Below are 27,458 nucleotides of genomic sequence, written 5' to 3' on the forward strand. Positions count from 1 at the left end.
CCTGAGGACGTGAGGGAGAGGCACGTATTTACAGATGGGACCTGTTGGTGGACACCATGATGAGAAGTTTGAGATCTCTGTGAGATTCCTGAAGCCGGAGGCAGAGGGAGATCGAGTTTGTACCCAACTCAGCATCCATTTTCCCCGTCCAGTGTAGGAGTGATCAGTACATTCAACTAAATGCAGAAACAAAGGCTACGGTCAACCCCCCACCCCCACCCCCACCCCCATGTGCTGTTGACTTTTGTCAGTAAAACGGAACCACACTGCCCACAGCTACTCATGCTACATTAGAAAACTTCTGCCAGTGCATTACAGACTTCTTCCCAGTTCAGTCCAGCCTTCCCTCAAACTCCGAACCCGCCCGACTCCCCGCTCCCTGCCTCCCACCCGGACTGGGTGGAGTCCTACCCCCGAGCCGTGAGGAGCTACTTGGGGCTCTGTGCGCCTCCCTCCGTCCTGCTGGAACGGCCCCAGCATCCGGCCGCGATGCTCACGCTCCGCTGGGCGCGCTCGGCCCGTTCCCGCTCCCGGTCAAACTCCGACTGGCTCTGGGCACGCTCGGGCCGGCCGCTCTGGCCGGGCGGGGCGGAGGGAGCCGGCTGGGAGGAGATGGTGCGCAGCAGGTGTTTGCGTTTGCGCAGGAAGTCACCGCCGGCGCCCAGGCCGAAGCTGCCCTTGCGCAGCGCCATACGAGTGCTGCTCGACTTGGCTGGACGTGAGCGCTGGCTGAACTCCAGCTGCGACAGGTGAGACGCGTAGCCATCGGCGATGAACTGAGGCCACAGAGCAAAACGGAGAGAGAAAGAAATATGGGCTCTAGGGTTAAAGTCCCACTGGCTTCCATCATTAACGCCTTCTACAGCTGACACGCGTTGTGTGTTTTGACAGTTTGGAGTCATTCATCTTAGCATTATTTCTATGAAAACAGAAAACACACTGCATTTCTACGCTGTAAGGGAAAGTCTTATTTTGGTCATTTCCCAAATTTTACTAAAGAGGAATAAAACTTCTGCTCAAACACAGATCATGACTAGTGCTTTTTATGGCGGTTGGACACGCACCTGACACTGGTGCAGTATTTTCTTGGTCGGCCTGCCGACAATGTAGATCTGCGACGGGGGCAGGCCGAGCGAGGCGTACACAGAGATGTCCTTCGTGGACCCGTATGCAGCGTGGATCCTTAGGTGCGCCTTCGGACAGAACACAAGAGAACACTCAGCGCTGGCCGCCTCAGACTAGCGGATTAAAAACGCCGAGCAACGTTCTCCTGAAGACTTCCTCTCTCTCCCCAATGGTCCTACCCACCTCGCAGACGAGCGACTTCAGGAAGTTGGCTTTGTGGCGCAGGGGGTCGTGCACCAGGCCATCACAGAAGGACACGACGCCATGCGGGAAGTTGTGCTGCGAGAGCCAGGCCACCACACGCTGCTTCTGCATGTCCGGACGGCCCGTCACGTACACGATCACGTAGCCCAGGTCCTGCCAGTGCCTATCAGACGCGACAACCACAGCGGACACCTCAGCGAAGAGGAGTTGGAGAACACCAATGGACTGCACCACATGTGACGCTTACGGGTGTGTGAACCAATTCTACCCTTGGCATCCAAGCACAGCGTTATTATTTTTCCATTACTAGTGAAAATGATAACCTAGCAGGAGATGTTGGAAGTCAAATATTCAAGTGGGAAATTACAACCGATGCTACTCATGTCAGTACTGAAGCATAGGGAAAGACGGATTGAGCATGAGACACTGACATTAAGGCCATTGTGAGTAAATGTCTGCTCATGACAGAAACTGGGGATGAAGGCTTTGAATAGGTTGCATTTTAGAGATTAAACACAGGAAGAAAAAAAAAAGTGTAGAATGTCTAAAATAATTTCAATACAGAAGCAAAAGTACACCAACCGGAAAGGATGAAGGGGGAGGAACTTTCTGCTGAGTTATTAATAGGGAAAGGAACAAGAACGTTTTCTGAGATAACTGAAGATCTCACGGCAGCATACGAGAGCAGATGGAAAGTCTAGAACAATAACTGGAGGCGTTTCTTTGGTCACGTCACCTCTCTTAACCGCAGCCTGCCGTGCGTCTGTTCCTATACGCGGGCGGCGGCACTCACCTGACCACGTCCACGGCCCCTGCCCTCACTTTGGGGTCACTGCCCATGATGGACACGCTGGCGGCGAAGGAGCCGTCGATGCTGAACACCACGAGCTCCGTTCCGCGTGGCAGCACGGTCAGGTAGCTGTCCGCCGACGTGTGGTCTCCCCTACCAGCGCAGAGAACACGAGCACCAAGGCTCCACTCACATTTCCACCACAAAACAGGAGAGCACAGAGCCTGCAGGCATTTAGGAAGCTGCAGGAATTGCCCTTTTATGTCGGGATTCTGCACTTTTGAAATTAAACCCAGTTTGAGTCTCCTGGATGTTCCTGCAGCTGTTGACGTACTATATTCTGACATTAAGTACGAAGTGCCCCTCCTCCTAACCGTAAAGGCCCTCCATGGTCTTTCCCTTGCACACCTCATTAAACATCTTCCTCCATACCACTCTGGTTCAGGGAGACGTACCTGACCACCATCTTCACCGGGTACACCCCGATCCCCAGGCGTTTGTTCTCGGGGATCACGTAGGACACGCGGCCACTGCTGTTGGTCAGCTCCGTGTCAAAGTACACCCACTCTCCCGACGGGGGCTGCGTCATTATGTGGACGTCCACCTAGCAGGCAAACACGTGAGAAAACACCTCAACGTGACCGACAGAGGAAGGAAACATCGGACGCTTCGTCCTTTGATGCGAGTGACAACATGCAGTGGTTTTTTTTGTTTAACGTACCTTCTCTCCGGTCAGTGTGACCATGTCCAGTGGCCCATACATGAAACGGGCCGTGACCACCTGAGTGCTGTCCTCTGTGAAGACCGCGTCGTTCACGCGATGGTTCGCCGTGACGTTCTAACACAGAAACACACGCGGAGGCCACATTACACACGCGAGAAATTCTCTAGCCAAGAGTGTGTGGGGTACTGTGTGCAAGTCCTGTGTGTACGAGTGTGTGTGTGGTACCGTCTCACCCTGATCTTAACGTGCGTTCGCTTCCTCAGCCACTTCTCTCGTGGTTTAGATGGAGTGAACTCCGACACCTCCTTCCCATCCAGCTCCAGAATACCAGAATTCTCATGCCGCATTACCTGAGAGAGAGACAGACATTCAAACAAACAAATGCACACAATGTTATGGACATGAGAAAACTGAAAAAGGTGAAGAACATCTCTCAGGTCATCTCAGTCACGTGATGTGGAGGAGACAGTACCTGTCGGAGCAGGAAGGACACCACGTCTGTGGACTCCCAGTACGAGGCGTGGAACAGGTGAGGTAGTGCCACCGTGGGGAAGGCAGTGAGAGCATCAGGGCAGTACAGGGCAAAGTCAATGCGCTTGGTGCCCCACCAGCGGGCAGCAACTGCAGGGCGGGGTAAACGTGGGAGCGTTAGTTGGTGTGAGCTGTGAAAAGACCAGGAGCTCCAACAGGGCCTTGACAGTGCCGGGACAGAGGAACCTAATTACTGGTCTGACAAAAATGTCAGAAGAGGTGAGACAGGCAAAGGTGAAGGGCAGAGAAGAGAGAGAGAGACACATGGACATTCGGGGGTGCTGTGGGCCGTGCTAGATCTGAACGAAAAAAAGAGCTCTCCTTCTCTCGTTGCCTGGCAACACATCATAACGTAGGCAGAAGTCGAAGGCCTCGAGTTCAGAAAGAGCTCGTAAGTCTTCGGTTTCCCCAGCCAAAGCCTTAACCGTAGCCAAAGGATGGGAGAGCGAGACAGCATGGCGTCAGCGACATCAAAAGTGCAGGAAGACGTGGGGGGGGGGGATCTGGAGTCTGGGGGGGCCAAGGAGAGTTAGCAGGGTGGAGGGTGTTCAGACCAGCGGCAGGCGTGAGGACCTGGACAGCAGTGGGGCGAGGAGGGGACCCCCCCAGGCCACGCCCCAATCCCTTCCTCCGCCCTCTGGGGGCAGTACCTTGGTCTGTGCAGAACTGCACGCTCAGTGAGGGAGGGGCGGAGCCGAGACGTGGGCCAGGCTCAAAGCCCAGGGGGCGGCGGCCTCGCTTTGGGCCGACTGAGCCGCTGGCCCGGTCAACAACCCTGCTGTCGGGCGTCCAGGGGCGGGGATGCTCTAGGACGCTTTGTTATGGGAGAGGACCAGCTGGGACAGAAGGCTAAGCTTCCTGAACTGGTGAAGGTGAGCAAGAACAACAAACCGGCCATGAAGTGGCACGAGGAAAAGAAAGCAAGCTGACAGCGTGAGAAGAAACGTTTAAATACTTTAAATACTGTACATTTGAACTCTGAGTGACCTGCACTGCACACAAATATGCATCACTGTTACATTCATGGCCCACCATCATCCTGAACCTCTCAGGAGAGTTCAGACGTCAGGTGTGCACGTACCGTTGGCGATGTTGGAGGCAGAGTAACTGTCCGCCAGTCCTGAGACCTGACTGGCGATGCTGACCTCACTGGCCCGTCGGGGGCTGCGGGACGTCGGCGCCGAGGCGGGAGACGAGTTCTCCAAGAACATCCCCCCGTGGGAGGGCACCACGTCCGCTGGAAACGCAGACACAAAACCGGATTAAACCAATGCCGCTGCAAGAAGGAGGGTGCAAGAAAAATTTTGGAATTGTGTGTGTCTTAGCAAATACATAGAACTGTAAGACAGATGTGTGTCTGAAGATTACACCATTTACAGTCCTGCTAAGTCAGGTCAAAGGTCATTTGTCATTTTTTCTCACCAAAGACCTACTGAGTGAGGAACAAGTTTTTTTTCCTAATGTCGATTTGCATGTTTGTTGTAAGGTTCTTACAAAACACGATTAAATTTAAGGGCCATTCCAGTCAGAAAAAAAAAATCTCACATTGTCCTTGTTTGTAACTAAGGAAGAAAATCACACTCAAGTGCTTTTCATATTAAAAACAATTAAAACTAATGAAGCCCATTTACTGGCTGGTTAGCTGAGCCATTTTGCAAAGTTCTGTCATGTTATAAGACTGAAATATGAAGCAGTTGCAATTGTGATTTATGAAAATATTTTTTTAAACGAAATTCCCCTTAAAAAGTGTTTAGTTATCAATGAAACGGGACAGCTGCTCTCCGCACACACACCCACACACCCACACCCCCACACAGACGAAACAGCAATGGCTACACACACTCAGGTGGGGCTGGCGCAGCCTGCCAGTTGAGCACAGGAACAGGGATGGAGGTCTCGCCCAGGGCGTCATGGCAACGGGCTGCCCCTGCGCCTCCACTGTCCAGCAGGAGCTGAGGGTTGCTCTGGAGGGTCTCCACTGCCCGGCAGACACACGTGACGCCACGACAGAGAAAGACAGAACAAAAGAGGAAGAAAGACAAACCGAGACATAGAACGACTCAGAGTGTTGAGGACTGGAATAAACGATGGATGAGGACGTGAACTGGGGACCGACTGCGCTGGAGTCTCTGGGCCTGCTCCTGTCCAATTCTCATCCAACCCAGGCGCCGCGGTCCCGTCACAGTGTCCCACTCTACCACACCTAAGCCAGCTCAAGTCTCGATAACGAGCTGGGTCAGGTGTACAAACAGGACAACATGAAACTGCCCCTGGGGCGGTGGGGCCCTCTGAGACACCTGGCTTGGTCTACCTCTCAGAGGCGTGGATTAGCAGGGGCGGGCAGCTAGCCTGCGTCCAGCACTCGGACGAAAACACGGACGCTACGGTGCGGCGGACACGTCCCAGGATGGCCTCCCTTACCCAGCAGGGCCGAGTTCCCGTCGCCCAGGGGGAAGCGTTGGTAACGGGGCACGCTGAACGGCGCCAACAGGTGGAACCTCTTCTCCAGCAGGGGTTCGAGGCGCGAAGCGGACGGGTCAGCAGGGTGGAACAGGTTGTACACCTGCTGGCAGGCTGGACGCAGGTGCGCCACTGGAGAGAGAACATACGGAGGGCCGTGAGCGCGCAGGTTACAAGAGGCGGGCCGCAAAACCCCGCAGAGCCCAAACTAACAGTAAAAACGCTAACGCCTGGTCAGACCAAGGCTCAGAAACGCTTCAGCTTTGCCTGGTGTCATGTGTTGTCATAACGCTCTGGCACATGTTAGAGGTTGTTTTTAATGTTCTTAATCCCAAGGCTTGAGTGATTCGTTTTCTGTGGCCAAACCACATTAGACACAAAGTGCACCAAACAGAAACGATTATGGCGAGAAGTCAGAATGGACCAACTCAGTGTTTTTGATAAACATCTGTGCTACAAAAATAATTAATAAGACCTTCAGTTCTCGGGGGGTATCACTGCTTCTGTTCTGGTTTACAGAGGGTAGCAGGTCCTGCTCCTGTGTCTCTATAACAACACGCCTCCTGTGTTGGAACGCCACAACACACGTGTACACACAAGTGTTGTCACTGAAGAAGGTTTTTAAAAAACCTTCTTCTTCTCATTGCTGTTACATTTAATCTTTGTGTAACTACAGCAATGACTCCCTAACAAGCGTCCGATCTCAGCGCGTATGAACCATCACCACGCAGACGCGTCACATGGGCGGAGAAGAATGGATACAGTAACCAGCATGGAGAGGTCACGAGCAGGCGTGTTGTGGCTGACGTACCATCCAGGGTTGGAACGACAGTTTTCCTCAGAGCCAGAACAAGGCCCAGCGGAGAGCCGAACAGGAAGAAGTCGGACACCTCAAAGTCGAACTTGCCCAGAGCACCACCGCCATCCAGCATAGTGCTGTTACTGGACCTGCGGGAGCCTGGATCATTTCGCAACACACTGGAGTGAAGACTACACACACACACACACACACACACACACACACAAAAAAAAAAATCACAGACACAGACATCAATGTTTAACCTAAACTATTGATACACAAAGATTATGGTTGACCATCACAGACAGTATTCACAGTAATCTCTACATATTTCCTTCTACCAGACGCCTATGGGCAGTATAATTCTATAAATGAACTTTTAATATGAAATGCATCATTTTGCAAATTCTCTCAAAGATATTAGTAAATTAAGCTGTAAACCTGTAAAACTCATTTCTTTTTTCCAAAGGGAACAATTGATAACGTGTTTCTGCCAACATACTACGTTTCTGCTCAAACTAAACACTTTCCAGTTAAATGTAAAGGAAGGCCAAGTAGCTGCATTTTACGGTGCTTCTCAAACATGGAAGAACCCCACAGCTTCGACGTCCTCTCACGTCTGTGTTATTTTAAGACGTTCTTAAGACGTGGAGTGCAACAAGCTTTAAAGGTCTCGAGTGGTGAGGCTGGAAAATCTCGTTAAATGACCCAGTACACGCAGGGCCGCTCTGATAGAACGCCTCGCTCTGAAGCGTGGCACCCGCAGTGTGGCCCGTGGCACAGACCTGCCCCCCCACCTGGACAGGAAGGCTTGGTGTTGCTTGATGGTGTCCAGCTCGTAGGTGGAGGAGTCGCTGCGCTTGCGGGGTAGCTGCTTCTTTGGGTCGTCGCCGCAGCTCGAGCGAGGGATGTCGATGTTGCTACGGCTCAGCTGCCGACTGCCCTCCAGGGACAGACCCGGCACCGTGCCTGGACCTGGACCCGCACAGTGGCTACTGTTGATGACGATGCCCGGCGACAGCAGGTCGGTGTCCTGCCAAGAACAAGTGGTTAAGGCTAGGAGACGTCTGGCGGAAGCTTCCAGAAGATAACAGTCTGCTTCCTCTATGTTATCTGGATTTACTGTGTGTGTGTTTACCTGCACACTTACTATACTCCCTCTTCTGCTACTGTTCTGGCTCTCAGACACAGCAACGTTGCTGCTGCAGAGGGCGTCGAACCCCAGGATCCCTCCGACGCAATCCCCTATCAGACACACCTTTCCCCGCACACACACACACACGCTGGCGTTAGGCTCTTTACATCCCCACCACTAGGACATGCGCGGTGCAGGAAGCGCTCGCCGATTCCCAACCAGTCTTTTCCTGACGCAAGGTGCTGACCTGCCCGGAGAACGCCGCCCCTCCCAGAGACTTGACGAAGTCGGCGTACACCTGGTTGGCTCGGACGATCACCACAGCAACAGCGTCCTGGTACTGGGGCGCGGACGTAGCCAGCAGCGGCAGCGCAGCTAGCGGGATGTGGTCCTGGCTGCTGGACAGACAGCCCTCGTCATAGCTGTAGGGACTCAGGCTGAGGGACAGGACGCGATACGTAAGCTCACAAGCTTGTGGTGGTGTTTTTATTGCTGTTGCACACAGTGAACCTCGGGCGCTCACTTGGAGACGAGCGAGAACGCTTCGACACACACGGCCGGGCACGGCACCAGGCGGATTGCGACGCGTCCCAGCGCTGCAGGGTAGTGCACGCGCATCACCGTGTCAAACGCCGTGCTGATGGTGTTGACGTCGCCCTGCTTGTTGCTGTGGTCGCCGCTGCCCGTGTCCAGGATGTTCCCGCCGTGCAGGACCAGCAGCAGAACGTGCACCTTGGACGTCTGCAGAGTCGGCTGGGCGGCACCATCCTGCACCGGGAGAGAGGACAGAACGCTCGGTGCCCGCAACACAAGACAACGTGATGGTCTGGAAATACATGACGGGGGCTTTTCGGGCTTCTTACACTCAGAGAGTGAATACATACCTCATGAAGTCTCTTCACATCACCAGCCTCCGAATACTCAACTCCAGACTCCTGGTACAGGTCAGCTACAAAGCAAGAGAAAATCCACTCAACTATTCACTAGAAGGAATTTGCAAACAGGGATTTTTATCTAAAACTGGACACATTTTCAATAATGCAGCCGGCCTTTCTCTGAGCGGGACAAAATTCTTCTCTAAACATGATTTGGTGATGTATCCCAACACATCCGTAAGGTAGCTGGGCCCTGAACGTGAGCCCAGTCTTAAACGCCACACTGGAGCTACTGGGATGAGTGGGCAGCCGCCTGCACTCAAACGCTTCAGCACAGCTCCAGAGTCCCAGTGACACGATTCTACAGCCTGGACTACACGCTGACCTGTACACTGAGTAATTACCTGCTGAAAATAAACACAACTGGGTCACGTGAAAATCTGTATCCCAGCGGGGTAAACGTTCTAATGAAGACTAGGGGCTTATTGGTTATGAAAGAAACATTGTAGAAATTAGAGCCAATCAGGGGGCCAAACACAGACTCGGCACGATAGCATGTGCCAGACAGCCTATAATAATCAGGAACTTACGATGGGCTTCGTCCGCCTCCACCGTCTCGATCTTGTCCATCAGGTCGTTGGAACTCCACTTGGTGATCTCCTTGGCGAATATCTCCTCGCTGTCTGAGAGGTCTTCTGAAAGCAGACAACAGAAGCAGCACAACCCTGTGACAAGCTTGTGGGGCCTGCCTGAACAGTCCCAAACATGTGGGGTCCACACCCTACTGTAGTTGCCTTGTAGTTTATTTCTGCATATTTCTGCAAGTGACTGGAAATTCCAAACTAGCAGTGACTGGACATCAACACCAATGGACATGAGCGCCACTGGCCCTGGCGCCGGTTACCATGAGCATCGAAGAACTCATCGTCGGTGCTGTCGTCCGAGTCGCGGGCGATACTCTGCATGCGCCACTCGGAGATGCTGTGGCGGGAGGGACTTCCTGCTCCCAAACACAACAGCAGCCATTAGTTCCCCTGCACACACTCCCATCGCGGGCTACGCCACGCCCACACTAGAGCCCCGCCCCCTATACCTCCGCGTTTGGACGAGCGGGAGGACCTTGACGAGGCCGACCACTGCTTGGTGAGCTCGCCGCGAGTCTGCAGCGTGTCCCCCAGCGCGTGGGCGGGGCCCTCTGCCTCCCCACCGCCAGCCGTCACCATGGCGTCCTGCTCCTTCTCGGGACCAGAGGCAGTGTCGCCGTCAGCGACCTCCTCGCCGAGGCTGAACTGGGCCATCTTCTGAGCCAGGGCCAGCTGGGTCTCCAGCTCCAGCTGACGGATGTCCTCCATGGTCAGGCCGTACCACTCGTCCTGCCAGCACCAGGCCTGACGGTGCGCACGCACCATCACCTTCCTCAGACCTGCTCCGGGGGGTAGGAATATAACCCTCAAATTAAAAATATAAACCTCAATAATATTACTGATAATGGGAATTAATATTATCACCCAAATGAGATAATTTGGTCTTGACCCTCTTAGCGTTAAAACAGAGACTCGGAGAGGAAAACTAAATTTAAAAATCAGCATTTTTGCATCATAGAAAGAAAAGCACACTGAGAATCAGGAGTCATTCAGACGCACAGCTTTGTTATTAATTCATGCAAATGCAGTGCATTACTACAGAGGTAATTAACAACACGATTAAGATATTTTCACACATGAATCAGCACAGTGGATTTGGCAAACGCAACCCGGCGTCTCTGCTGGAGACAGCAGATATGACTGGTGAGCGGGGGGACCGCTGGGCGGGTCGTTTCGGAAAAGGAGGAGGACTCGTCATGAATTATTGGGGAGGGAGGTCAATAAACAAGAATGTCAAAGTAATGAAAAAAAGATTATGCAGGAGACAACAGCATTGGGCAGGAAATGAATGAGACCTCGATGTTGTCTGAGGAAGGTAGATGTGTGTCTCTCTCTCTGTCTCTCTCTCCACCCCCCCTGCATCTCTCGATCTCTTTCCGTTTCTCTCCCTCATGCTGGCGGAAGCAGCACAGCCTCGGTCGTGTTTTCATTAAGACTGGGTTAATGATTAGAGTGGCTGAGACAGCACCATCCCCCCTAAACAGCTTCTTCCTGCTGAAAGTCTCACGGCCCCGCCAAGATAAAGGCGCCCGCCCGAGCTAGGAACCACACGCACGCACCGAGGGCGAGATCTGAGCAGCTGAACCTGCTGGAGAAATATTAGGTGAGCAAACAAACCCCCCTCCCCTCTACCACCCCCGGGGGGGAGAGGGAATGGCCTTCAGTGCCATTGCCGTGTATCCTGAGGATTCCCTGTGGAATTTTGGGAAAGGTCACACGCACCCACGTCGTGGATGAAGCGCTCGATCTTGGACTGCATGCCCCAGTAACGGAACTCCACTTTGCACAGCTTGTAGGCGCACATGACGGGCGTGGCGCCGGGGTTGTTGTTGATCTCCTCGATCCAGTCGTCCGACAGGGGCCCCCGCTGGGTCTTCAACGACCGGTACAGTTTGGGGTCCTCCTCCGCCAGGTACTCGTGCGGGGCGATGACATCCTTCACAATGTCTATCGGGTCTGCGGGACAGGACACACGCGGTAGGTGCCGGAGCGCGGCACAGAAAACATGGTGCCGTTCGCCAAAACCGGATCGGTCTTGCAAAAATAGATAAATAAAGGTTTTACAGCCTGTGTTTATATCTCAGTGTTACTGTGCATGTTTACACACAAGCATGGTGTTCCTTCATTTAAAACATCACAGGTAAAACATCACAGGCATCACAGGTAAAACATGTTAGACAATGCCACCCTTCACACCTGCATTTACAGAGAGACCAAGGTCAATATTTAAACACACACAGACACACGGTTCAGCAAACCGGGGCAGGCTCAGCCCGGATCCTCCCCGAGTTTAACCGCCGTCCTGTGTTTGTTTTTCCTCAGTGATAAAAGTGCTGCGTCCGAGCGTGCCGGAGGAGCAGGGAGTTGGCAGGCTGCCACTAGGGGTCCCCAGCGCGCTGATGGCCAGCTGGGAGTTATGGAACAGCCAAGGGGCAGGAACCGGTCAGACATCGGCCCCTGGTGCCGGGGAGGGGCTGAAACGAAGGGAGGGCTTCCAGGAGAGTGATCACCACTCACACACACAAACGATAGTGATAGCTCCTGCTGCTCTGCATGAGTGCAGGAGAGGAACGCAGGCGGGTTTCAGCATGCTGGATTATTTAGGAATACTTATTTAGAGTGACATCCAGAATTCAGTTCCAGTGTCAGTTCATGAGCCAGGCTATATGATATGAATTCTGCCCCCGGCTATATCTAGGGTTGGGTTGCTTTGCGGACAGGCAGGGACACCGGACACGGGTTCACAGGGCACCTCCGACGCCGTTCAGACTGAGACTGCGCTCACTCAGGAGAGACAAAATCAGGACCTTAATGACTCCACACCCCTAACTGAGTTACAGTAACGGAGCGGCGTTCTTAGATACAAAGACAAGTCTGAAGAGAATTCAGATATCCGCACCTGGGGGGGGAACAACACCTCTCCATCCCAAGAAAATTAAACAAAATCAAAATCAAAAACTCCCTTTCTGCACGTGTACGCCTATAACTTTGCACTCAGCACAGTTATGCAAGACCCGCTCTCTGTAGTCACATGCTGAAAGCACGTGAAGCCAGCGTAGAGGACAGCGCACTCATACCGATGTCTCGTTGCCTTTTCTCTGCAGTGGACAAGCTGAAGACATCCACTTGCCTCCCCGTGTCAGGCTTGTAATAAGTCTCGATGTCGATGGAGAACTTCTCCACGAAGGGACAGGTGTATCTGGTGAAACAGGAAGCACAGGGGTCAACACTCCCAATTCAGCCACCACACAGCAAGAGCATCAGCAGCCGTCATCTGAAGGGCTTGTGTGTGTGTGTGTGTGTGTGTGTGAGAAGCAGTTATGCAGCCTTATATATCCAACACTTCCCATGTCCTAACTACCAGTCTAGACATTAACATAACATGAGCTACTGGATACCCCACACACACACACACACACACACACACAGTATCAAAATGGACCTTGCTTCCTTTTTCACATCCCTGCCTCCAACCTTCCTGGTTGCCATCCCTTATTTCCCCACGTCCTCCTGACCAGGTATTCCTCACCGCGTGCGGGTGTAGGGGTAGGCATTCCACGACTCTTCTTCCACGCGCAGCGCAGCCTTGGGCAGGATGGAGCGGAACCAGCTGGGAATGTGCTGGCCGATGTGGTAGACTTTATGGGTGTACTGGCCCGAACCGCCGGGCCCATCCGTGTACGGCCGGTTCTCCAGGATCTCCACGCCGCTGCCCTCGCCCTCGCTCTCCTCACGACTCTTTTTCTGCGGGAAAAACGGGAAAGGTGGACGCATGACAGATGGAGAGTCTGGTAACGACAGAGCACGCCCCTGGAGCCAGACAATCAGCACCTGTAACAAGGTTATAGTCTATTGGTTGCAAGAATCAGGTTACCAAGGAGACCACGAAACCACAGGTAACGGGCAATATCTCCAACAGCTTACACAAGAACTACAAGCATTCAGACAAATCAAGGCCTTTGTTTAAATCAACCTCATTTTGAGATATAAAATCTTATTCTGAGAGCTTGATTTCACATCACTCAGCATCACTATCTGATCTTTATTCCTCATCACACGTCGTTGGAAGGGGGCCACCTGACACCCAGCTCTGTCCAAAGCAGTCCCGTTGCGCCATCCTCCAGAGCGACGTCCAAGGTCTCCCCCTCGTCTCAGATGGCACCACGGGCCTCCTCCGCCTCCGTTTGTGGACGGAGAGATTCTGCCAGCTGGAGAGCTTCCGAGTGATCGGCTCCGCCCACCTCTCGGCGGCTGGCAGGAGCTCACGCCACGCTTCGCGCATATGCCGGCTGTGGCGAGGAGCTCGGCAGGGCTCAGCCGTCTGCTCCGACTGACTGGAAGCCCACCGTGCCAGCGCCGTCTGGTTTCCAACTCCGCCCGCGCATCGCGCGGCCCAGAAAACTCCCACTCGGCGACAGACACTGGCACCCAGACACTCTCTCAACACCCTGTGAAGTTACGGGACAAAACTGAAGTGGTGCGATGGCTAGTCAGCAGCTGTCCTGCCGTTATTTGTTTGTTTCTGATTTTGTATCGTAGCACACGCCACCACACACCTGAACATTCCTGAACCCTTGGTAAGATCTGTACGCAAGTGAATCTCAGCAGCCCTTCCTGGATGTGGTTTCACAGAGCCTCAGGCCTGCAGGGATCTGCTCTGTTCTGTTGACCGTCATCAGTTCAGTATCCTGTTCTGCTGAAGGACATTAGTGTTGACAGTGGGTTGGGCAGACCAGGCCACGGCGCCGACGTAAGCACACTAACGGCACGCAGCTTGAAGGCAGGCGACCCCCCCCCCCCCCCCCCGTTAAGATACCGTCTTGGCAGGGGGGCGTCGTGAGAGGCCAAACGTCACAGCGTGACGTGCATATGTGCTGAGCAAAGCACAGGCAGGAAGGGGACCCAGGGAGATGCTGGCAGACAAGCAGAGGTGGTCAGAGCAGAACACCACATCCGCGGCACCCAGGTGAGCAAGGGAGCAGAGTGCAAAAAAAGATTGCACAACTTTGCTCTACAAACCAGCGTGTTGAGGAAATATTTGCACGCGGGTGGTCACATGCCGACGACAACAGCCTGTGGCCGGATTCTCGCCTCTGTGCTTAAAGCATCCTCAACCAAAGACAGGAGCTCCGGTGCCACCCCCCGCAGTAATGGCGCAACGCCATGCAGAACGTCACTGTGATCTGTAGCAACCTCAGCATGCGCACCACTGCAGTTCCCCTCGCCCCCACCGTGCAGGGCTCAGAGGCAGCAGAATGCGCTTACAGATGACGTTAGTTCCACGCAACTCCCCTCTGTGTGGGGGGGCGCTGAACGGCACAGAGAACCTCACAGAATAGGAATGAGCCAGAGAGAGCGAGACTCTGTGTGTGTGTGTGTGGGTGAGAGAGAGAGAGGAGTGCTGTGGTGGTCTGCTCTTGCTCTCCAGCACTTCATTACAGCGCTGACAGCTGACATCAGGCCTGACACCCGCTGCCCAGGCCACCATCAATCCCCCCACAGCGGCAGTGGCAAAGATGCTATCTGCACACACACACACACACACACACACACACACACACACACACACACACACACACACAGAACGAGCATGCACACAAACCGTAGGTCTCTGTGAAATTTGTAAACTTCACAGACAAAATTTCATTTTGCTCGTTCCAAATAAACACAGATTTATGGGAGAAAGCCCTGGTGTGTGGGTTCAAGCCTCAGCTGCTCAGATTCAAACTAAATTAACTATTCCACATCCGATTACAACTCCACCCAATTTTAACACAGTTATTAACGTATGGCCTCCATCTGCAGACAGCTCGGATCGTTCAGAACTGAGCAGATATGGATGTTTAATTGTGTGTTGATCGAATTAGTCCCGGAGAGCTTGAAACATAATTATTGGGTTTCTCTTAACAGCTACAGCACCCACAGAGTACGGATATACTGGTGGGAGGCGGGTGTGTGGGGAGACAGACACAGAGCTGCTATTGGGGCGGCTCACTTCCATTTTGTTTACTAACAGAGTTGGAGCTCACATTTTCTCCTCCACACTCAAGGAGGGGACTGGCAGACCACAGAGGGAGCCTTGCTGAGGAGGCAGCACCGCTGTGTGCAACCATTTGAAAGCCAACGTGGCGCTAGGAGGAAAACCGGAGCCGGACCGGCGTTCCTGGCTTGGACCGCTGACATGCTAACGTGGCTAAGGCTGACTGGAAATCTGGTGCAGAGGAGCTAACGTTGCCCCGGAAACCATGTAGGCGGGGTTCCTTTTGTTTGCGTGGGCGGGGCTTGCAGTGCACATCAGGTGCTTCACTGTCCTGCCCAAGACTCAGCATGCCAGATGAGTTTGAGGAGCCAAGACTGTGGCTCGTGTGAAGGGGGATTCTGTGCGGATAAGACCCCTCCCCCCAATAACACACACACCACGCTGTCAGCTGACACACGCTGTCAGCTGACCACACTGCTGTGCACCTCCACAGCTTGTCTTGAGCAAAGGATAACCGAATCAACGGAGTGAAAGTTGCCCTAGCAACGTGCCTGCATCATCGTGACCTCTGCCTCAATTGCCCCCCCCTCACGCTCTCTCTCTCTCTCTCTCTCTCACACACACACACACACACACACACACACACACACAGAGCGAGAGAGAGAGCAAACAAATGAATGCAGTGAGTTCCACACGCTTGCTGATGTCATCCGTAACCATGGCAGCTGGAGCTCAGCTGTGACGCTGTGGTAGTGCAGGGGGGTGGTGAGCAGACTGTAAGAGCAGCGATGGGGAGATAGAGGCAGGAATTCTGCCATTCCCACTGATGACAGGGCTTCCTTCCCAAGGAAGCATTCCTTTTCCACTTAAACAAATCCCAAAGAAAAGCCAATCAGGGCCTTGAAAGGACGCAGAAAAAACCTGGAGGACCAGAAGCAGGTGAAACTAGTGGAACGATGTCTGCCTGCTGCTGGAGCACTCGCTCACGATCCAATACAGCACGTCGCCGGAAAAACAAAGGCAACACTACCTCTGCCTGCGTCTCGTGACAACACGTGCGATTGGCGGGGCGGCGCTAATGAGACAGCGCCACGCTTCAGCGTTTGCTAGGAGGAATCACAGCACGAACACACGCAAGGCAATCACGGCTTTTAGTAGTACAGCGGACGGGCGATCCCGCTAGCGACGCCACGGGCCACGCTGGGTGCGCGCACGCTCCGCACACGCTCATTAGGCTACGTCACACAACCTCGGCAGATGGCCACTACCGATTCAGAACATTGCTTTTGGGGCCAGGGGGTGACTTAAAATGAACTCCAGTGAGGAGAGTGGATTGCTGCGTGATATGTTTTACTGTTCTGTAACACAAACACTAGACTCGACAAATTTCGCATTTTAGAATTAGCAGACCTACTGTCATAATGGAATATTAGGCAGATGAAGACAACAGAAATTGTAAAGAAACAATAAATACCAAATCAAACAAACTGATCAAGTAAGTAAATAAATAACTGGAATAAGAAAGAAAAAGAAAAAGACCTACTCAAACAACTTAAACTGGAAACAGGACAGTTTCACCTTGGGACTTTTCCAGGGCAAAATCCATTATAATTATGACATTATGCACGTTTATGGAATGGCACAGTTGTGTGCAGGTCTTCAGTGCGGGAGACAGTGTGCAGGCGTGCCTCTCTGACAGCTTCACGCAGCTGTCGGCTGGACCAGCGGAGAGGCTTTGTGCTGTCGGTCCGTGGCAGTCACTGCACTAGTGATCCGCCCACCTGTTCGGCTCACCGAGGGCTCGTGAATGAGGTGCCTGAGCAGAACATCCCCAACCTAACCGCATCAGTGCCTGAAACCGGACTCTGAGAAACGAGGAGACATTTCAGCTTCAGGTTCCGCAGGCCGGATGGAACAAACACAGCAGAGAGCCAAAGTCACTCGTCGAAGCACAGCGTTGTTATGCCAACGCTTCACTCATGTCAGAGAAGGCCGGAAACATTTCATGCGCTGTCCACTGCATTTCCTCGAGACCGGAGAACCAAGCGAAAGTTTATTAATGGTCGCCAGCCACAGACCAGCACAAGAAAGCCGATCAGTTATGGAGGAGCTACCGTAAGCCGTTTACACTTGCAGATCAAAGAACTGGGGGTGTGCAGTGATCGCTCCCATATTGATTGCTGGTGACGGCTGATGTCTGTCGGCACTCATCTTGTGCTGGTCGGGGCCATCATTCCCAGTATGCTTTGCACTCCATTACCAGGCCCAAACGAACATGTGACATTCACGCTCTCGCGCTCTCTCTCTCTCTCTCTCTCTCTCTCTCTCTCTACTGACCTGGATCATGTAGAGCTGGGCGATACGGTACTCCTCCACGCTCACAGGCATGGGGATGCGGTACTCTTTGATCAGCATGTTGGACGCCGAGACAGGCAGGAAGGGTGGCAGGGTGAGATCCACCAGGCAGGCCCTAGCCGCGGGGCATCAGAGAGCTGGGGGCAAGCTCATCCCTCGCACCTGGGAGGGTGGGAGAGAGAGGTGAGGCACGCATGACCCATCTCAGAGCTCTGCCAGACACCCTGCTGACAGGACAAACGGCGCTCGCGTGAAGACTCGGTAATGAATAAATACTGAACCCTGGAAAAAAACGTATTAAATGAGTCCTAGAGCAATTCTGATTAATACAGCACACATTTCTGCACCACAGTGAACGCTAATGCTATCCCACAACATGCACACTCTGCATTTAACCTCAGGAACCTACTTAACCTACAGAAGCCATACATTGCTACCTTGAATGAACAAAGATTGTTAAAAACGGATGTCCAATGTATGGCGAGTTTCAAAAACCTTTGTAAAGCCAGTCAAAAATTCCAGTGGGACAGACCTCCTTACGTCTGAGCTCTGGGGAAAGGAAGTTCTAGTCGATGGTAGCAGTGTCAGACTTGAGCAGGTCTTTAGTACCGTCACGACGCGGAAGGAGTGCTTAGGGTAAGACGGATTACACACACACAGCTTCAGGAGGTGATTGGGGGAGGTGGGAGTTATACGTGGGTCTGTTAATGTAAACTCTGAAAGCGTCATACTGTATACCTGACGGAGGAACAGAGTTTGACGCCACACGTCGACAGAAATCAGGCACTGTGTGATAAAGAACCAGCCTGGTACCAGCATGGCAGAACAGTGTTTAAATCACACTTGGTCAAACTGTGGCCGCCGATGAACTGAGAGAGTGACTCAGCGAGCGTGACCATGGGAACCATGAATTCCACAGGCAACGAGAGCTGCGGTTTCGACCGCGTCCGCACAGTCACGCCCCAGGACGAGCTGCAGGACACTACGGGACCTGGCTGCTGAGTTTCAGGATGTTTCGTAAGGTTAATGAAGCACAAGTCAAAGACTCGTTCTTGATCCAATGGGAGATGACCTCAAAAGAGAGACCCCAACGAGACTACTAAATTAGAGCTGGGTATCATATCGTGTATAAGTAGATCACTGCCTACACCAGGCAATTCCAACCCTGAGCACGGAGCAGGTTGCCTGTAGTGCGTGCACTGTACACCCCAGCCCAATCCAACACACTGTTTTACTATTTAGTCACTACTAAGGGCTGTGATCTCCAGGGTCAGGTGTGAATAGAACTGGAAGCGCATGGGCACATTCACATCATATTTTCCCTAATGTTTACAGTGTTCTCCTGTTTTGAAATACACTACACTCACAAACTTTTAGGTCTGTCAATGCACTTGCTACACAGACATTTGAAACCAAGGGTATGCTTTGTCATACGCGTGTGAATCATCATCATTTAAAGAGAGACAATGCAGCTGTGTGTGCGATTTTCTCTGCACAGTGTGTGTGGTGCCTACTAATGTACTCCAAGAGCGATTTGGGCAATTTGGCACATCCCTTATGTGAATAACAACTCCAGCGCACTCCCAACACAATTACCTATGCTAAAGATCTGCGTCTGTTTGTCTGTTCTTGTCTCACTGAAATATCCATTAGAAAAGGTCAATGACTGAGGCTATTACGGAGACGGAGAGCAGCGTCCTGAGAGGGTGTCGCCCCGCCATCTCGCTCACAGACCTCAGCCACAGACCTTGGACCCTTTAACAGATCCATAACACAAAGGTGTCTGCACATACCAGCAGCCATATAGGGCATCACTCACACGTGCGCTGGGGCAACCCCCTTCGGCAAAGCCGTGTCACGTGATGCATGGAAGCATAGCTACTCACGAACGACGCCTGGGGAGGACGTTCCGGGGCAGGGAACAGCTGGCATGCAAAATCCAATGGCTCAGACACAAATCCTCCCCAGGACGTGCAGCTGGGAGTTTGGTTGGGGTGGACCTCGCGCACCGAGTGTGCCGTCAAACGGCATGCGATTGTGATCAAGACTCGGCTCGCTGTGTTGGAGTCAACCCCCAGTGAGGTATGCTGCAAGACGGTTACGGGGCGGCTGACCAAAGCTAGGCCAAAGGGCCAGGGACAAAAGTTCCACGATGTCACCGCAGTTTCCAGGAACGCGGAGAACAACGGAACATTCAGTCGATCATTTAAAAGATCTGCGCGTGTCTGTGTATCTAACTGGCTTGGGTTTCAGAAAGGTCTGACATCCTAGAGGGCTCCTGCAGGTCTTCAGGACCAAATACCAGCGCATGACCACAAGAGAACAGGAGATCAGCACGATCGGGTGTCTGAAGAGAAGAGCAGCCCATAACAGCCAACAGGACACACCGCAGCAAGCTGCGTGAGACAGCTCTACAATAAAGACCAAACGGTACACAGTCAAAAACACATAAGAATCGTAGCACACCATGAGCAGCAAAGAACGATCGTGTAACGATAACCTCCGTCCATGCCGATGGACGACAGAGGTCCAAACTCACTACACGACATTCCACACACAGAAAAATTCAGATGCTGTAACTATAATGACGTGAATCTGCCCCTAAGCAGACGTCACCCGGCGCTACCAGTTAAGCTACCCAGTGGCTGGAAAAGAGGATGAGAAGAAACCTGTTTTCCCCCCTCCTCCTGTTCCCTCAGTAGCCAGCTCTAACGGCGGGGCTATAAAGTGCTATTGCCACAGAAATGTGAGAGGCAACGCCAACATTGGTCAGGCTGACTGTGATGAAGGACGGCCCATTAGCTACCGGTGCGCTCATGGTCTCCCTCCTCTCCCCGTTTCCTCTTCCTGCCTAACTCAAGCCAACAGCTGCGCGAGACAGAACGGAGTAGAGTAGCACTCACGATCTGCTAGAAAAAGAGGCGTCATCACCACACGGGCCTGGGCATGGAGGGGAGAGAGCATCAGCGTGAATGCCTAGGAGGTTACAGGCCGAGCCCTGCGGTAGAGGGCTGTGTGCAGAGAGGCTCTCAAACATACCACATCAAGCATGGCATCTCTTCAGGCACTTCCATATTATGAGGGTTTATTTATATACAACATGCACAGAGTTTCCAGAGAAACAAGACGTTCATCGGCTTCTGAATTAGCAGGAGGAGGAGACAGCTTATATACGAAACAGTAGAAATTTAAAATCATAACATTTATTTATCATAACACATTTTTATATACAAAACCAAACTTTCAGATCAGGACTTTAAAGGAATACGTGCAAAGAATTCACAGTAATGTGAGTAATTCACAGTAAGGTAACGTCAAAGGTAATGTGTGTAATTCAGCTACTGTACTGACTAACACTGAACACAGTTCTAGCACATTTGGAAAGGCCTCAGGGGTGGGCGCCGTCACCTCATGTGTCTCTGGTCAAGGGGCCAGAATAAGACAGAATCCTGTAAAGATCAAGTCCCTTAAGCCAACAACATCACTTTATAGATTAGATTTGTACATTTATGATTTCACACTCACTGAGGGGATACAGAGGAAAGATGCTTATTGATTTTAAAATGTTGAATATTATTTGCGTTTGTTTTTTGTACAACCAGCTACTATGCGAAACTGCAGAAAAGTAAAAATAACATTTCAAGTTGAATGAAGTATCAAGTTAGAGGCTCTGTTCTGTGAATTTGTTTCGGTTCTTGAAAAACAGGAAGCAGCTTGAGAAACAGGCCTTCACTGAGAGAAACCACAATACTCAATAACACACACACACTCACTCACTCAGAGCAGGAGCCCAGGCTGATAAAGAATGTTGGTCACATACATCTCTCCAACCTCTTCAACACAACCAAAATCACTAAAACCACAACTCTGAGACTCTGGACCTAAAGTGCTGCTGCAGTGAGCCAGACTACAGTGCCTGAATGCTGCTGCAGGCCCACCTCACTGCTTTACTTCAGGTGATCTGCATCTGAACGTCGCATAACTGTCACAAAAAAGGATATGGGCTGGGGGGGCTTCTTTCCAGTCGTCCTGCAGAAACCTCGTAACGTTTTTGGAAACTGTGGCCATCATAATTAACGTACACCTTCTGCCCTGGAGACCGATTGTGCTCCAAGACGACGACATTCTTGCAGACGTCACCTTAATTATCCTGTTAGCAGAGAATAATCGCTCAACTGCCAAAACAGTTGATGTAATGGAAAGCCAGCCTTTCCCTTGTCCAGCGTCACGGCAGGCGAGTCTGCACGCGGGGCTCTTCCAAGCCGCCTCTCTCTCAGTGCTGTGGCGAAAATGGAAGCAAACAAGTCTGAAACGCACTCGCATGAATAAACCGGCACAGGGAGGGGTGGCGAGCGACCCGCTGACATAACGGGCAGATGAGGAGGGATGCTGTATTTATAGGACGCAGAGTGCGTTTTCCGATTGCTGTAATAAAATCACTCACCTCCAGGGCATTTCAGGCCCCTCAGCTTGCCAGGAACCCCTCAGGGCTATTAAGAAGCCCCCTCGCGGGTGGCCACGGCCATCTTAACGAGTAATTGGTCGGCCGATTCATCTAGTCATTCTGGGACAATTGTTATTGCTCGATTTATTTTTACATTTTTTTGTTTAACAAAGTTTTTCATTTATCTGTGGACAACTAATTTGTTGATAATTTATCACCACCTAATTTGGTTGACCAAAGTCCAAATGCACAAAACCAGGTATGGCTGGGCTGAGGTACCTGAATCCGCCCCCCCCACCCCCTGGGTGGCTGTCAGGAGTTCTGTCCATCCTCCAGTGCTGCTGTGCTTGTACAGACCTGATAATGAGAGCGTTCACTTTAGCCATTTCCTGAGCGATGACTCATAGCAACTGTGTGCTGAAGCAGACCATGTGCTGCCTCCACTCAGCTATTAAAGATTCCAATCTGAAGCTGGGCCTCGTGGGAAACAGATGCTTTCCCGCTTCAAACCAGTGGTGCATGCGACAGCACCCTACGCAGCATCAAGAGGGACATCCCAGTCGCACCATTAAAAAAACCAACATCACACTGCACTGTATGTCAACGTTTATTTAATAGAGATGGCGGCCTGTTGGTTGCCATGCACAATTCTTTAGCCATCCTGCAAATCAGGTTATCAGTTTCTGACCACACGTCTGCTGCTGTTAAAACAGTGGCCATGAGTGTGTGCACTTTGCTGGCATTGTACAGCAACAGTTAAGAACATTAACTGTGTAGTCGAACGATCACAAATGGAACACTGATACAGAAGCATGAAAATTTGCTATTTACTATTAGAAACAAACTGAGTACTACTGTTTCAGCTGAACCTTCAACGAGAGCCAAGAGGTTACTTTGTACATCAGGAAGGAAGACTTTCAAACACACAAAACAGGATTTTCAGGATTTCCGAAAATAATGGATGCCTTTTTAAACTCATGAACGAATCCACTGGACTCTTTATCCACAAGGCCACATCTCAGAGGTACACGACGTGCCAAAATACCCCGGCTGACCTCAGTTCTGCTTTGCTTAAGGAAACACCTGCCAAAACTCAAATGCAAATTCAAAGACCCCATGATGCGTGATAAGAGGAAGCTGGGATTACCCTAAGCCCTCAAATATATACGAAAACATGTTCACAGAGGAAGTGCTAGATGGCCAGCCACAGGAGCAACACAGCAGGGAAGGCTGTTCTTCACAGCAAGGCGTGTGTGTACGCGCTAGGCAATAATACTGCAGCCCTGAAAGTACATCTGCACAGGCACCGAGGGTGTGGTATCTGTGCACATGAGGAGCCTCACAACAGTACTTCACGTGTGAAACAAACACACACGTATTGCGGAGGATACATGGTCTCCATTCAATGGTAGAGGGTTCTTGCAGAACCTAAATTCCGCAACAAGATTGCTGGACTGGAGATCGGAACGCGTCTACTGGAGGTTCTCCTGAACGCTACTTTGTCTAGTTGGTCATTTGGGAAACTTGTAGGTTCTCGCGTTGGAGGAGCTTCTCCAACGCAAGAACCCCCTGGTGACTGTGCCAGAGAAGTCACCATGATTGCTGTAGTGCACTAATGCCAGTTTTCTGGAGTTCAGCAGTGAGATTTGGGGTTCGGGGGGGGGGTACCATTAATCAGTAGCGTGGTGGGGGTGGCGGAGCACCACACAGAGACCAATACCATTAGTGTCTGGAGAGGCTCCAAGTGCAGAAAATATACAGCTGCATGGTGCAGCAGTAATGAGCCAGTGCCTGGAGCCTGGCATGACACAGGTTCCTCTCCCTCTGCACCGACGCCATTCGTTACCAAGATTAAGCATCTATTAGGACCAAGTGCCCATTTCCTGATTGCATTCATTAATAACAGCTCTGCACTTGGTGGACAGTGACTACAGCCCACACGCAGCTGCAAACACAAACCAAAACACTTCAACCACCAATGGTGCAACAGAGGCTCTGAAGGTTGGCGCCGACGCTGGCTAACTGGAGTACATAGAGGGAGAGTTAATAATGTAAACTTCTGAAGAGATATTCGAGCCGCGACATTTCTCGGCAGTGACACCCATTAGGAGACTCTTCTGTGTCTGCGTGGTTGCACAACAGAGAGGCTGCGTTCCCATCACCCACCAAAACATGAGCTCAAACCACAAACCAGCCAAGCCACCAGGACCTCTGGACTATTAGCAGGGACAGGTCTGCTGACTGTGAAATAAGGCCTAAGGAACCATCCTTACAGTTTGGTCTGTGAAGAAGTCATGTCCTAGCTCTATGGCAACCGCAGTCTCGGGAGCTGTTCCGAGGTCTCCTACGGTAACTAACAAGCAGAACGGACGAGGACGAGATCGGCAGGACGGGAGACGTGTCGAGTACTGCCACCACCTCTCAGAGACACTCGAGTACATGAACTTGTACTGACTGATGTTTCTTCTTTCAATAGTAAACTTCCCATAATTTTCTCCGATCTTGCATCCTAGCCACCGTGATGTTAAAGACAGCTTATGCGCAAATAAATATTCCCCTTGTGCAAGCTAGTCATTCATCAAAGAGAAAAATTGTGCTCGGTGGAAAGAATTGCGCTCACCATAAATAGCTGCTGGAAACAGAGCAGAAAATCAAGAGGCCGAAGGTGATTTGGTCACCAACCCGACTCCCACGTCCAGTGTTGTTCCAGACCTAATCCTCCCCACACACACACACACCAGTCCCTGAAGACAGCCTTCCTCCAGGAAGCACCGCAGAGGAGGTCCGTCACTAGCAGTCGGCGCAATGTACAGAAGCGTCTATTAAGATCACTTCACTTATTAATGGTTTCACTGGGTGGAGATAGTGTGTCCGCAGTACACACGGGTTGATTACACTGTCAACTCCTGACCAGCAAAAGTACTGTACTTCAGTTAAGTGATGGTAACTCTAAAACCAAGGGTTGTATAACATGGGATTATATTGCTAATGCAATACAGCATGCCCTACATTTAAGATTACATCTTTTTTGTCTTTTAAAAATAAACACTAACGTAATCATCTTGGGCTGAGATGCTCCCAGCCACTCGTGATTTTGGTTCCAACTTGAGCGCGCTTATTCCAGATAGTCAAGAACGAGCCAAACCATAGGTGCTACAACCAAACAGCCTGACGAACAACTGCGAAAACAACCGCGACACTCCACCACTACCCCCGGACACCTGCTTTGCACCGAACCGTTCACCCTTCCACAACGAAACGAGGCAACCGTCCTGTTTCCGCGGCCCGGTCCTCACGCTTTACTGTGCGGGGCGTTAATAATGCAGCGGAACAGGGCGGGATCCTCCTGGCCCGCACGCGCGCCGCCCGTGGCCGAGGCCTGCGCGCTCGCAGCCTTATTCCGGCCCAGGCGGGGGAGTACGAGGCGATCAATGCCGTGACTCATTCGCGCTACGTTAAGGGCGAGCCTAACCGCTGGCACCGTTTTAGCAGCGTGACGGTAACTCGCATTTCTCCCGCCACCCCGTTACGCCCGAGGCGAGCGCGTCCTAAACCGCGTAGGCTCGGCTGGCAGACTATAGTGAGGAAAAAGGAGAGGAGAGCACGCAGCTGTGAAGCAAGCGCGCTTATGAAAAGTGTCGAGACGAGAAAGACAGCAGCTCTGTGTCCAGATGAGGAGGGGACCCTGCATGGGGCCGTTCACGTTCAGCAGGAAATGTACTGCTGCGTTACAGTTCCTGCCACGCCGACACGCCTGTGCTGAAGGCCAGATAATATCCCGAGATAACGGCACGCTGCGGTCATTTCCCGTTAGCACTTTAATACAAGGATCCCGTAAGCTCGACAGGGGTTTGTAACACTGATCTCCAAAACAGTGAGGCTTCGACTGTTTGCTCCAGAAACGTGCGACTGGAAGATGCTGAAATCACTAAATGACAAAACGCACCCACGTAGATATTTGCGATTCGGTGACAGTGTTGAATGACTGAGGCGCAGGAACGCACCCCAGTGACCTGGCCTGGGAAACCCGCCGGCGTCGCTGCTTTTGCAAGACCGAAAGGTTCTGCGAACTACCCGCTGAAATGAAGATCCTGACACAGGGAACCGTGCAGCAGCCCCTACACCCACTCTCACCTGAGTGGCACCTGCGTGGAGGCGACGCCACCGTCACGTCTAGCGGGGCATGTCTCGCCTCGCAGTGCGGCCTCCTGCCATGGACGCTCCCTATTAATATTACAGGGCGACACTTTATTTCCAGGACCAGGCAGACCGTGATGGGAAATAAACATGTCTCAGTGGCACGTGATCAACGTTGACCTCTGGCGCTTCAGTAAAACCAGATGAAAGTAACACGCCGACTAGTTGAAGGAAGTTCTGTGGCTATTTGAGCGTGTGTAGGTGTTATGCGAGTACACGTCCCTTAGCGCAGGTTCTGTCTGTGGGAGAGGTCAGGCAGCACCAGGGATCCGCGTCCAGGCTGGACAACCCAGCGTCACTAAATCCAGATCATCACCCGTCTAAAATAACCCGACCCGAGCAATGCAACGCTGCAAACTGGACTGAAGCAGCCGCGCCTATTTGACTGGTAATTCTTACCGTTCACAAATATTAACCAAGAAAAAAGAGCCGACTGGCTCCAAGTGTTGATTCGATAAACGTTAGAGAGGCAGGTGAGGCAGGTGACAGGTGAGGTCGGTTTAATATCGCACTCCCATCCGCGCAGCGCTAGCTAGCAGGTGCCCGTTAGCAGTCGCGCGCGCCCCGGGGTATCTGGCGACGCGAGTTCGGGGTTTTACCCCCATCGCCACGCGCCCTCGCTTACCCGCTTGTCGTGGCGAGCCGCTCTTCCGTGGAGGCTATTTGTGGAGCTCGGCCATCTGTTCGGAGGATTTCCACATCCTGCGCCAGGTCGTTGTGCCTCTGTGTGGAGAGTACGTTAGCTGGCCAGCGTAACCTCTCCTCCGTGTCGTCTTATTCACACAGACGGAAGAGTCAAATAAATACCGCGTACAGAGTTGCTTCCCCGTCCTAGACAGGCGCCGTCCGACCGCTTCTGTTAATAAACTCCAGATGTGAAGCAATGTGTCTGCGCTTTAGCTGTAGACTCCGTGAAACAGGACACCGAGCCTTTCCTGTGCACGCCAGCTACCGTCAGCGTCCTAGCCCGACCTCTGGACAAGGCAGCCCACCTCTTCGTGCCCCTACGTCCTCACCCCTCGTCAGTAAGCCAGCATCCTCTTCATAGTAGTGATCAAGTTCTTGTCGCCGCCGTCCGCGCCTCAATTTAACCTCAGCTCGCTAGCGCACCCTAGTGGTGGCGCTTTTAAAGATGAAATTTGACGTCGAGTAAATCAGATCACCGCGGAGTCCTGCAAATCACAAAATGGACATC

At 52.1% G+C, this 27,458-nt stretch overlaps 1 protein-coding gene across 9 annotated transcripts; it reads right to left on the bottom strand.

Annotated features, from left to right (window-relative positions):
* Positions 1-237: 237 nt before the first annotated feature.
* On the bottom strand, positions 238-27,314 carry LOC113584471 (membrane-associated phosphatidylinositol transfer protein 2). Of its 9 annotated transcripts, none has more exons than XM_027021407.2 (26): positions 27,078-27,314; positions 26,889-26,986; positions 17,605-17,784; positions 12,817-13,031; positions 12,365-12,486; positions 11,010-11,243; positions 9,737-10,066; positions 9,548-9,643; positions 9,234-9,338; positions 8,653-8,717; positions 8,292-8,536; positions 8,016-8,205; positions 7,772-7,891; positions 7,431-7,666; positions 6,646-6,824; positions 5,796-5,966; positions 5,215-5,352; positions 4,456-4,611; positions 3,316-3,464; positions 3,077-3,193; positions 2,841-2,957; positions 2,575-2,723; positions 2,123-2,272; positions 1,309-1,492; positions 1,065-1,193; positions 238-776 (listed from the first exon to the last, which is right to left on the bottom strand). In XM_027021407.2, exons 3-26 carry the CDS (start codon positions 17,680-17,682, stop codon positions 429-431), a joined length of 4,023 nt encoding a protein of 1,340 aa, XP_026877208.2. In that variant the 5' UTR covers positions 17,683-17,784; positions 26,889-26,986; positions 27,078-27,314; the 3' UTR covers positions 238-428. The 9 variants fall into 9 exon arrangements, with proteins under 9 accessions (XP_026877208.2, XP_026877215.2, XP_035391809.1 ...); XM_027021414.2 differs by lacking the exons at positions 26,889-26,986; positions 27,078-27,314 and adding exons at positions 21,763-21,901; positions 22,067-22,082; XM_035535916.1 differs by having other exon boundaries at positions 26,889-27,314.
* Between the last annotated feature and the right edge of the window lie 144 nt (positions 27,315-27,458).

Source organism: Electrophorus electricus, chromosome 17, assembly GCF_013358815.1.
Source record: "Electrophorus electricus isolate fEleEle1 chromosome 17, fEleEle1.pri, whole genome shotgun sequence".
Taxonomy (NCBI): Eukaryota; Metazoa; Chordata; class Actinopteri; order Gymnotiformes; family Gymnotidae; genus Electrophorus; species Electrophorus electricus.